Here is a 12209-nt window from a genome sequence, read left to right on the forward strand (position 1 = left end):
ATACAAATTCTGTCTTGGGAGATCCTTGACCCATAGTGCACGGTTATTGGTCCAATTTTACTTTCAATTTCTTTGCAATATTCTTCAATTGGCATTTTATGAATAGCTTCGATTATGATAGCTTGCTCTTTGGTTGATCGTTCGCTTACTGTGGCGTAGGATCTTTCCTGTTGAAGTGGCATTTTTGTTTTTCTACTCTTCTCGGCGAGAAGAACAGACCAAATAAAGGGTTGTTGTAGCAACCTATGAGTTATATTAACCACATAACAAATTCACTGAAATTACAACCGCCACTATGATCCAGAAAACACTATATTATACTTTTTAACACTAACTCGATAATTCGCTATACGTAAGGCACGTCCGTCACCTTCGGGTGTCAACAGTACACTATAAATTCATTTAGAATCAATATTAATAACTAGAATTATTTTATGATATAAAAATTATAAAACTCCATCAATTTAAACATTTCTAAACACTGCAGTGTTCATGTTGTATGAGTATTTTGTAATAATAGTATTTTTTTCTCATAACGTTTTTTATTTGTACGTTATGAAAACCTACACGCATCTGTCAAATTTAAGTTTTTCTACACAGAAATACAGTTAGCGTGAACCAAGAAAAATATTATTGATACAAAAAAACTTTTTTTAACAATTCGGAAAATCAGAATTTTCTTACGCCAAATAAATAATTATTTTGAAATTCGTCACGTAACCATTCAAATAAATTAATAATCAATTAGTAATAAGTAATAAAAATAGTATTTAAGTTTAAATTTGAATGGTTACGCGGGCATTTCGTTGCCACGCCGGTGAGACAGCGTTTGCTCGCGCATGCGCGCGGCGTGAATGAGAGCACGTGTGTGCTAGAATTTTAATTTTTAATTTAAAAATAATTACATTTATTATTTATTATTTAAAAGGGGATATTTATGATTTGGCGTTATTCAGGGGACATAATGTGTGGTCACATTATGCCCCAACGATTGTTTTTATTTTATTTCGATCAAATTTCATGTCCAGGTATTGAGGAGATGAGAAATATTGACCGCAGAGGAGGGGAAAAATCAATATTTTCTCCTGAAATATCGACGCGGGTGACATGTGTTAAATAATTATTATTTAATTATATATATGTTTTACGATTATTATTCTGGTATAAATAAATACTACTTAAATGTATTTAATTTATTATGTATCATTCAGGTGGGGTAAAAATGTTCTTATAATTTATTTAATTAATTCAAAGGCCCGGGGCTAGGTAACAGCGATAATAATAATTAAGGGCGATTGTTGCGCCACGTGGGTGGCCAACAAGTGGCCGGCCCATTAAGTATTCAGAAAGGTACGGAAAGTGTTACTGAGCAGACGCTGTTTTTTATTTTACGTTGTCAATACGTTTTGGTCTATTAATTAATTTCGTCATCATTTGTGGTCTAACTAATAAAAAGTTTATTTGTCAAATTCACCGGGTACGTGGTTATCAGGGTTCTTTTTTGGAAGTTGAAGCAGTAATTAGTAAGTACTTTGATTCCTCTCCATGCATTGTTACCTGTAACCTCCCCGGGAATTGTTGGCAATCACGACGCGAATAATTTGGCTGATTTTGTGTTTAGATACCCCTGAATGATACATTTTCATATATAAAAGGAATTGGGGATAATAAATTAATTGTATTTTGTTTAATTTATGATTTAACATTGGGAATTGCGCGTTTGCGGTAGTTCGATATATCGATATATCGATAGCTACCTATATCTATACTTATAGCTATAGCTATACACCGGCTAAGAGAAAAAATTCCTAAGCCGACGACGTAATCGTTCAGAGGAAAAATTCCTGAGCAAATCATAATAATTATAAAGTGGGATTATTATTATTATTTAATTTTATTATATTATAGTTATTATTATTATTTAATTAATTAATCCCGAGTAATTATTATTTATATTTTTCTTTCTTTCTGTGCATAACTTGCAGTCTTTGTGTACCCCAGTGGTCAAGCAATTTATATTATATTTCTTTTATTATCTATAATTATTGAAAGAGTGATAATTATTTATGTTAAATAATTTATGTTATAATTTTGGAAATTCGGTGAATGAGAGCGAGAGTGCAACGTATCTTTCTCCCCCTATATAGTGTAAAGGGTAACCCAAGGTTTGAGGTAGTGATAAATTTTTATTTACATTAATTAATCTTGAAGGATTGTTTATTTATTTAAGTGAATTATTGTGATATACCCATACTTTATTATTAATTTAAATATTGGATTTAAGTTCGGAATTTTTTTGCATTGTATAGATTCAGCCCCCAGGGGTTTATTAAAGATTATAATTTGTATTATCAGTGAAATATTGTATCAAAGATTCTTGATAATTTTATATAAATAATTGGATCCAACAATTCTCGGGGAAATACTCTATATTTATTTTCCTGGGTCTTTTTTCTGCTATATTTAATTTATTTTATTATTTATATATATTTTCAACTGTGCTTTTTTTCCTTTTCTGATTATTTCTTATTTTTATTATTTCATTCGATTTATCCGCCTTGTTACTGGCTATACTCGCTCGGATTTTCCCTCGCAAATTTTCCCCCTGATAAAATATTTTGTCCGTTTTAGAGAAACGGTCTGGCGCCTACGTGCACTAACCCAGCCTGAGGAGCTGGTCCAGGCACACCTTTATTCATTATTTGCAATTTAATAACCTTATTATTTATTTATTAATTTAAAATTTAATTGAAGTAACATTGACCAATATTTTATTTTTTTTTTGGACTTTCGACATTATAATTTTTTTTGTTTTACACGTGGGTGACCGCATACAGTACTGGGGTTGTTCGCGTCTCCGTCGCGAATTCAAAAACAGTATTTGTTATAAATTTTTATCTTGGATTAAAATTTTTTTTCCTCAAGTTAACATATTTTTATGCTTCAATCCAAAAATTTTTACTTGTTTCAAGACTTTTTATTTCTTGATAAAAGAGATATTTTATTGAAGAAAGCCGTATCAGGTTATCTTAGCAATATTGGGTTGTTTCGTTTGAAAAAAATTAAATTTCTTGGAATAATTACTATTCGTTAACCAAGAAAAAAAATGTTGCTCAAAACGAAAGAAAAATGTCTTGGGAGACAAGAAATATATGGAGAAGAGGGAAGTCACTGGTGCTAGGCAGCAGCAGCGAGAATAGTTCGGTGCTCACCACGAAATCACGCCAAACCGCTTGTAGTGTCCTTGGTAAGAAATTAATTTCAGAGTTAATTTAATTAAATTCAGTCTATCTCTACCTGATGGAACGCTTTTTTGTGGTCAATGGTTGAGGTGAAAGTCGCATTCCTCAATGTGTCTAGGATAGCCGACATAAACGGGATGGCGTACATGGGGTTTTCCATTCTGTCGTTAACGGGAGTGAAGTTTACGCAAAAATGCTATGGCCCGTCTTGTTTCTTCTCCATAATCGGTTGACACGCCCACGTGCTGTTACTTCTCATAATGAAACTTTCTTCAGTAACCAATTTACTTCGCCGTGTAGAGCCTTCTGTACTACGTTGGGTCTTTTTCTGATCCTTCCACTGATTCGGGTCTCGTCAACGAGTTTGATTTTGTGCGTCACTATGTCAATGAGACCCACGTCGTCTTTGTTTATAAATGCAAATGGATCGTCCAGGAATTTCTCCAATACCTCCGTTTTGCTTTTGGACAGTGCTTGGAGAGCCGAGGAAAGGTTAGTGAACTTCTTTCATAGGACCAGATATTCGACGTCAAATTATGCTGATCACCACGTGGATTTTTCTGCCTCAACTTTCCAATATCTGCAAAAATCCATTCTCATAACAACGTCGCAACTCAACGATCGGATGACTGTGGGCTTTGTCCTCCATTGACTTCAATAACAAAAAGCACCTACCTTAGGATGCACCGTGTGAGCGTCTGCTAACCACACACCTGCTCTACACACCAAAGTAGGCTTTGGGGGTTTTGCGGCACACGATTGCACCTTCTCGTAAGCTTGTGATGACATGAAGGTCCTTTCTGCTCTCGTATCTAGAATACCGTCTGACCAAATGCCCAAAATGGAAATTTCAATGGCCAACTTGGCCGTTTCTGACGATGGATCGAACCCGCTCGCTGCTACGTAAAAGTTGTTCTCGACTGACGACACGTCGTTGAGCTAATTAGCGTATTGGTGACCTCTAGAGTCTTCTTTTTCGACTTGTTCATACCCTTGTGGTGTCGACTGCACCCCGGGAACATTGGTACTTCACCCTAATAAACAGGGGTCGTCTGACTCACGAACTGCACTTCCCAACAGTGAGACCTGCCCCCTGTATTGGGATGGGAGAATGATGCACTAAGGACCCCCCCCCCCTCTATTACTTTCTTTATCCTGGTCGTACTCAGACTCGTAGTACTGAACTTTGTCTTTGTACTTTTCTGGCTCCGACCGGATTTGACTTTCTTCACCTCTTGCATTTGACATAGCACCCGATTCGGTTCACTGCCTCGCAATGGACCCCTCAACGTTGTGTTGTGGTTATTCACATTGGCGATTTGGACTGGTATTTCATCTACGATTCTGGGCACCGGTAAGGTTTCACGTTGCTAATTGTTTTTAGCGGAAATCTCTATGTGGATTTCTGGGTCACTTTGCTTCATACCCAACCATCGGAGAAACGCAGCTTCAAATCGTACCAGTTTCTCCAGTTCTGGTAATCACCCCCACAAAAATTAGTTGTTTCCCTCTCTTAGCTCCGGTAGCACATTGAGGACCTGTCGTTCAGTCTGACTCAGCGTGATGATTTTTCAGCTAACCGATCTTAAGAAGTCTTGAGCCGTTAAGTCTTTGGAAGATAATTTTAAATTCTACGCCATGTCCATTCTGATGACATTGGCATAACAGGCTTCTGTGGATCTGATTGACAGGTTTAGAAGGCTGCATGAAGAATTGGCAGGAACATAGTGGGGTATTTACGTAACTTCCAGTTGGGCTTGATGTGAGCTTGTTGCATTAGACAGTATTGCTCGGAATAGATTGTGCGATTCATTCGGATAATTCGGGGTAAACTGTTACTGCGATGCTTACGTGTCTGGTAAAAGTTGCACAAGATAGACTGTGCGATTTGCCTTGGCACAACATATGCATCGTTTAGATTAAAATTGATAATTATAATATAAACAAAACAAATTGGTTTACGAGTTTTTCACAAATAAAAATAAATTTTAAAACAATTCTAGTACAACCCTCTCTTTTTCTCTAGAAAGTTTGAAATTTGTATTGACGGAAAATTGAAAATATCCAAATTTACATTTAGTGTCCAACACTTCCATTTACATAATAGAATTATTTAAAACTCTAACATACCTGCTACATGATGGTAAACTTGTCTATGATTCAATTTTCCAGAAAATGTTTGCAATCTAATTATTTGTGTTCAAATCAGTAATTTGTTTTAAATTTTACTTATGCGTATCTCGAAATATAAAACCATAAGAAAGTAATTTTTGAACTTCCTTGCGAATCTGTATGGTATCCAGTTATCAAGAAAATACTTTAATATAATCACCGCGAAAACTCTATGAACCCATCAAAATACATCGTGTAATCACTTTGCAAATGCCGTAAATACACCGTGTAACCACGATTAAATCTCTGTGTAATCTTGGAAAATATACCGTGTGATAATCATAGAAATACTATAAAACTACGATGAATGTATTGGATGATAACTAAAGATACGCTGTGTAACCACGGTGAGTATAAAGTGTAACCGCGATGAATACACTATGTTACCAACGTGAGTACAATGCGTGACTATAATGGGTACACTGTGCGATCACCATGTTGCCACTGTAAAATTTGGTGTATACACTGTGATATAGTGGCCTAAAAACACCGTGTAACTACCGAGGATCCACTGAAATTACACTGTGTTTACACTTCCATGGTGTTTCCACCGGTGGTCCACCAAAATTACGAACCGCCAGGAATATGAATATTACAATTCTATTATTTATTACTAACCGATACTTCTTTATACAAGATTTTGACGTTCCTAGTCTATCAGTTTGTGAGGAACATGGACTGGACCATGACACTACAGTATTTTGTTTTTGTTGTTTTGTTTTGTTTACGATTATTATTTTTGTTTCGTATTTTCTATGATTACGATTATTACTATTACTATTACTATCGTTATTATTATTATAATTAATTACATTTATTACTATTGTTAGTATTATATATTCTTTCATTATGATTAAATGATTATTTAAAAATTATTAGTTAGTTACTTGCGTACGACGAATATTATTATAAACATTTATTATATTTATTTTGGTTTATTATTTCCGTGATTAAAATTGTTATCAGCGACGGTTCAGTTTGAATGAATGTTTAAATGAGAGTGAACGTCGAGAGTTCTCCATCGCTGCGATAGAGGGCCGACAAGGTCGACGTTGGTTCGCTTGCGGCAACTACCGTCGAACTGATAAAAGCGAATTAGTGAGCCGATTTTTGTTCTAAAGAAGAACAAAAATTGAGTTTCTTCAAAGTATTATCTACTTGAATGTTATGAATTAATACTCATTAAATTTTCATTCTAAGTCCTAAGGAAATTTAGAACAGAAAATAATTTATGATAAAATAATTTTTTTGTTTGAATGTCATGGGCCTAAGTTCCGGAGAGCATTTGTATGAAAATATATTTTGTTGTGAAAATTATGAATTGTCTGAGTGAAAATAAATATTTAACAGCGAAAATTAATTGGGACTTAGAATGATCGGTGAGTTTTTCGAAGTTCCACGGCACACGATAGGTGGCGATGTTGGGCGAATAATTTTCGCTTATAGATCACTAAGGTTGAAGTGAAAGCCCAAAATTATCCACCGTTGGGCAACTTTTCTCTGGGTTTAATTCCTCGACGGGAGTCTTCTAGACGAGGAATTAAAGAGGGTCCACTCTACCTGGCGCGGATTACGACACAGGTAAGTGAACAGTTTCACCCACGACGAAAAGGCAACTCCCCACCGGGAGGCCTTCAGCCAAACGGTGGTAGGCGATCACAACCGAGTAGGTGGGGGCGAGGTGGATTTTATTCACTCTCCCCTCGGGTAATGCGGAATAGGGCCTGCGGGGTGGCACTAGCTACCCGTCAGGAACCGGGGACAGAGGGCCGAAAAGGGGAGCTTTGCAACGCGATTTGGGAAAACGTTTTGTACCGACGGCGGTAACTGAGAATTGTAACGCCGAGTACGAGTGGGGTTTTTTTTTTTGGTTATTCGCCGTATTGTAATTGTACTATTGTTATTTTATTAGAATAAAGAGGTTCTGTAATTTACTTATAGTTGACTTTACACAATAATTTACCCTCGTTAGAATCCTGGACTCCGGCGAGCTTCACTCGAGCCGGGGGTAAGAGTGTTTACAATAAATTAGTAATAAAAGTACCCGTTACAAGTTTCAAAACTAGGGCTGAACAAATCAATAATATTTAAGTCCCGTTTAAAGGTCGTTAACGCATCTCGCTCATAGCTTGATAGTCAAAGTTTTAACCTTATCATTGGTCCAATCCTGGAGATAACGTATTGCTTGAATTTATTATTTGATCTAATAAATATGTTTGTAACAATTTAACTGGCTCATGGGTGATGGGGTGAATTAATATTCTACAAAGTTTCATAGAATTTTTTTATATTTTGTTCCCTGTATTTATACTTTATGAGATTTTTCAATACTTAGAAAATTTTATGATTTTTATTCTTAGCGTTGAATTTCAATCTATAAAAATATAATAATCTTTATGGTAAATCTTACAAAACTTTTGCAATTTTTTATTGGCCAGTGGAAAAAAACCTCTATACATTTCCTTCTTATTGTATTCGATTCCTTAAAGTCAGTGAATCTTTAAATAATACTTAAGGGGTTTATTAAATATTATACGACTATATGGCTATATTATATGACTATATTCCTTTCTATTATAACATTGACTTCACTCACAAAAACTATATGAAATCTTATAGAATTTTATAATGTCCATATTTATAAAATCTGTTTTCTAATATTTGATAATGCATTATAAAATTGAATGAAATCATTTTTTTTTTATTTTTACAGCTGATTGATTATATTTTACATGAGAAGATTTTTTGTTTTATAGGATTTGCATAGAACTGGATGCAGCTTATTTTGTGGTGCTGCTGGTCGTGATAATCAGAAGGTTTTGCGGCGAGTATTATTAGGATATGCACGTTGGAACAAATCTGTCGGATACTGTCAAGGTCTAAATGTTCTTGCAGCTCTTATTCTTCAAGTGACAGACAGAACTGAAGTATCTGCTGTTAAAGTACTAATTTATTTAATTGAAGGTGTGTTGCCGGAAGATTATTTTGCGGAAAATCTGCGAGGTTTATCGGTGGATATGGCTGTATTCGGAGATCTTTTACGCATGAAGTTACCTAAATTATCTAAACATTTAGAATCTCTACAAAATAATATAAAAAATAACACAACAGGTACATTATTAACACTTATTCCTCTGAGCATTAGTATTTTTACTTATCTCGAAGTATAATAATTCGTCATTACAGGGAGCAGCTATGAACCACCTTTGATCAACGTGTTCACAATGCAATGGTTTCTTACACTTTTCTGTCATTGCTTACCTCAACATACTGTTCTTCGTGTCTGGGACTTAATATTTCTAGAAGGAAATGAAATACTTTTGAAGACGGCTTTGGCTATTTGGGAAGGGATTTCCGAGTATGTAACTAATTAATTTTTTTGACTAGAAGTTGTTAAAAAAAGTTATTACTAACTTTTGAATTGAAAGTAAATACCACTTTTGACTCTCTTGCTAACTCATTAAACAAGATTGATGATATTTTTATCTTGCCATGTCTTTTCAACTAACCGCAATGCCTATAGTGCCAACGTATAATCACTTTGTATCTACCATTACAGCAGAGAGCAGAGTCTTCAAAAAATTTTGTCATACTCTACCATAATTAGTTGAGTAGCTTCCAAAAATACCGTTGATTCAAAAGTTCATACATGTATGTATTGTAATGTTACATTCTGCAAAGGCTACGATGGAACCTGCTTGTAGCTACTAGTGAAAAGTGTTTAGCCTACGAGTGTCCATGAAAGAGTCACGAGCGAATACTGAGCGCTATGGACAGCGACTATCAAGATGGAGTGTAAGGCTCTAATTCCTGTGCTCAGAAAGCCAGCGTACTGACACGCTTTCGAATCAAGAGTTTTTTTTAGGAGTTCTTGACCTTTATATATTAACGCAAAATTTGAAGGAACAAAAGAATTTTAGAAATATTGTAGTTACTTTTGGAAGGCTGAATCGTGAAAAATTATCGTATCGAGATTTGAAAAAAAAGCATCTTCCAGCTTGAAATCTCTAGTTTTGAGATCATTTGATCGAAATTTTTTTAGAGCTACGACTATTGAGAAATCATGAAAAATATCGTGAAATATAGGGAATTTTTTTTTATCTTTGCCTTATATTTACTGAGTAGCTAAAGCAAAAATGGTAGCACGACTTGTAGTTCGCGAATAAAATATCCCCAACAAAATATCCGCGATAAAATATCCGAATATATATTTTAAGTGAAAAAATAATTACTGGTTTTCGATAAACGGGTACCGTACCATCCCAAGCATGTGTTGACCTATGTACAAAATCATACTCACCCAAAATCTGTGAAAAAAGGGCGCAGTACGATTTCAAGCATATGTGTTGATCTATTTTTAACCCCTCAGCACTCCCGTTAGTTTTTCGGTATACTTTACGCCCGTGATGAGAATTTAGCTCACGCTCAACGCTTATGCGCGTAGGCACCAAACAAATTTTTTCAAATTTTAAACAAGAAAATATTTTTCATTAATTAATTACTCTATGTATTATAAGAATAATAAAAAACAATTAGATGATGATTGTATTTTATTTACGATTAATAAACGTAGTTTAAGCTTTAACGAATTCAACCGAATAACTTCGCACACCGCAGACTGTCGAAGGTATACGAGCAGTCACGAGAGTAACCGAACATAGAATTTTTTCACTTACGCCTTTACGCCCGTAATGAGGAAAATGCTCACATTTTATGAGGAGCATTAAAAGAAAAATTTTTTGATAATTTCTATGACAACCAAACAAATTTTTTTTAAACGGAATCTGAAAATGTATAAAATTATTCAAAGATAGAAACAATTTTAACTATTCGTTCCATTTGAAAAAAAAAAAGTTATTCATATTCAAAATCGAGCGTGAGCAAAATGCTCATAACGGGAGTACTGACGGGTTAATATCACACACCCAAATTTTATGTGCGAATATATTAAACATTTCTAATAAAAAAGTACCGTACTATTTATGTGAAAAGTATTTTCATTATAAGAGATTGTGTCGGGAATATTTTATCTATTCAGTATTTAGTCCGGGGATATTGCGTCTATCGCATCAAATGTATACGGATATTTTGTCGCGGATATTTCGTCTTCGGATAATAAGTGACGATACCGCCAAAATAGAAGAAAGGTCGAAAAATAAATAATTTGTTCATTTTGACGATGATTACACAATTAAAAGAACAAAACTTGTTCCTTCAATTGTTTTGTAAAATTTCGAGCAATCGTCCTGAAGAAAACATTCGGATCAAATTGAAAATTTATAGAATTATTTGAAGTTCATTCAGGGGGGCGTAGGGTTTTAAAATTATGTTTAACTTCCCGCTAAGAAAATCGACGATTTTCGAAAAATTCGGGAAGTTATTGTTTTCACCCCGATTTTCGAAAGTCGAGTTTTCATCAGATGCCGACGTTTTGAGGTCCTAGGGAGCTATTCTGACTATTTTCGGAATGATGTCCGAGTGTCTGTATGTATGTGTGTGCTTGTGTATATATGTAAACTCTTTGTAACTTTTTAACTAATTAACCGATTTAGATAGGTAAGGCGGCAATCGAAAGAGCTTGTTGGTCATCAACTTTCCGGAAAATTTCAGATCATTTGATCAAGTAGACTCGAAAATCTTTGCGAATTACAAAAAAAAAATTTTTTTTAGTTTCTTATTGATTTCTCAGAAACGAGTTAAATGATCAACTTCAAAATCTAATCAGCTTTAGAATTCAAGAAAACGCGCCGATTGCCACCTCAAATGTCAAAATCGGTTTATTAGTTCAAAAGCCCCCCAAGTTGCTCTAAACTTTGATTCGGCTTGAATAATTAGAGTGGTACTGGTACTGGCTTGGAAAAAGTAAAAAATCTAGCAGGGGACGAACAAGCGGATAATTGCTTGTTGGGAACCGGAAAGAGACAAGTGGAGAAGCCTTTTACATAGGGTATGGGGAGAACTTGTATCCCACTACGAATCTATGCAAGCGGTTGACCAGAGCTGAAGTCTGGTACCATGGGGGATCCATTCCAAGCCCCACTTCGACCAGAGTCTCTCTATTTCCTAAGATGGGAGGAGTCTTAGGGTCCAAATGAGGCCGGACTCGTGGCGGTTGTTAGTGAGGCACCCACATGCGATGCATGCCTAATGGGTGAGTTAATGTGAGCTTATGCTCAAATTTCGCTTTTATAATATATGGTGGAAATTGATTATATAAATAGGGACCACGCAGCGCAAGTATATTCAAAAGGGCGAGGTATCGGCCTCCCGTCAAACGGAGGTGGGCTAAGGATGGAAACGGAATTCAAAAAATCGATTTTCAATTTTTCGATTAATCGTAATTTTTGTAATTATAAGAATCGATTAATCGTTGTTCACAATCGATCTTAATCGATTTTTTCGGTTATTCTATCATTCAAGCAAACTATTGCATACAATATGATAATTTACTTAAAAGACAAAGATTCAAAACTTATATTTATATTGTAACTTTTATTTCAACATATCCATACTTTTAAGCTATATCAACATACAAGAACAACAATTTAAAATATTCGAAAACAAACACTTAAACCTATTAGATCTAAATGATTTCTCCGTACTTATCGTTTATACTTGACATATTTGTTGATTTGGTGTTTGTTATGAATCACAGGAACTTATTTGGAAATTTAAATTGCAAACAGCGGTAAAAAAGACTATTAATACTAAAAAATATGTAGTCATGAGAGAGTTATTAAAAAAATGTAAACAGTGATGTGTTACTAGCGATAAGTTATTAGGCATAATCACACA

General features: G+C 34.8%; 1 protein-coding gene across 6 annotated transcripts in view; it reads left to right on the top strand.

Annotated features, from left to right (window-relative positions):
- LOC130663026 (uncharacterized) overlaps window positions 1-12209 on the top strand; it is a 490048-nt gene that overhangs the window by 281994 nt on the left and 195845 nt on the right. For 4 of the 6 annotated variants that reach the window (XM_057462059.1, XM_057462055.1, XM_057462056.1 and 1 more), the window contains 2 exons: window positions 8171-8525; window positions 8601-8772. The exons of the other annotated variants lie outside the window; for them this stretch is intronic. In XM_057462059.1, the coding sequence (XP_057318042.1) occupies window positions 8171-8525; window positions 8601-8772 (527 nt within the window). The remainder of the gene's footprint in view (window positions 1-8170; window positions 8526-8600; window positions 8773-12209) is intronic. 6 annotated transcript variants of the gene reach the window in all.

This window comes from Microplitis mediator, chromosome 2 (assembly GCF_029852145.1).
Source record: "Microplitis mediator isolate UGA2020A chromosome 2, iyMicMedi2.1, whole genome shotgun sequence".
NCBI classification, from domain to species: domain Eukaryota; kingdom Metazoa; phylum Arthropoda; class Insecta; order Hymenoptera; family Braconidae; genus Microplitis; species Microplitis mediator.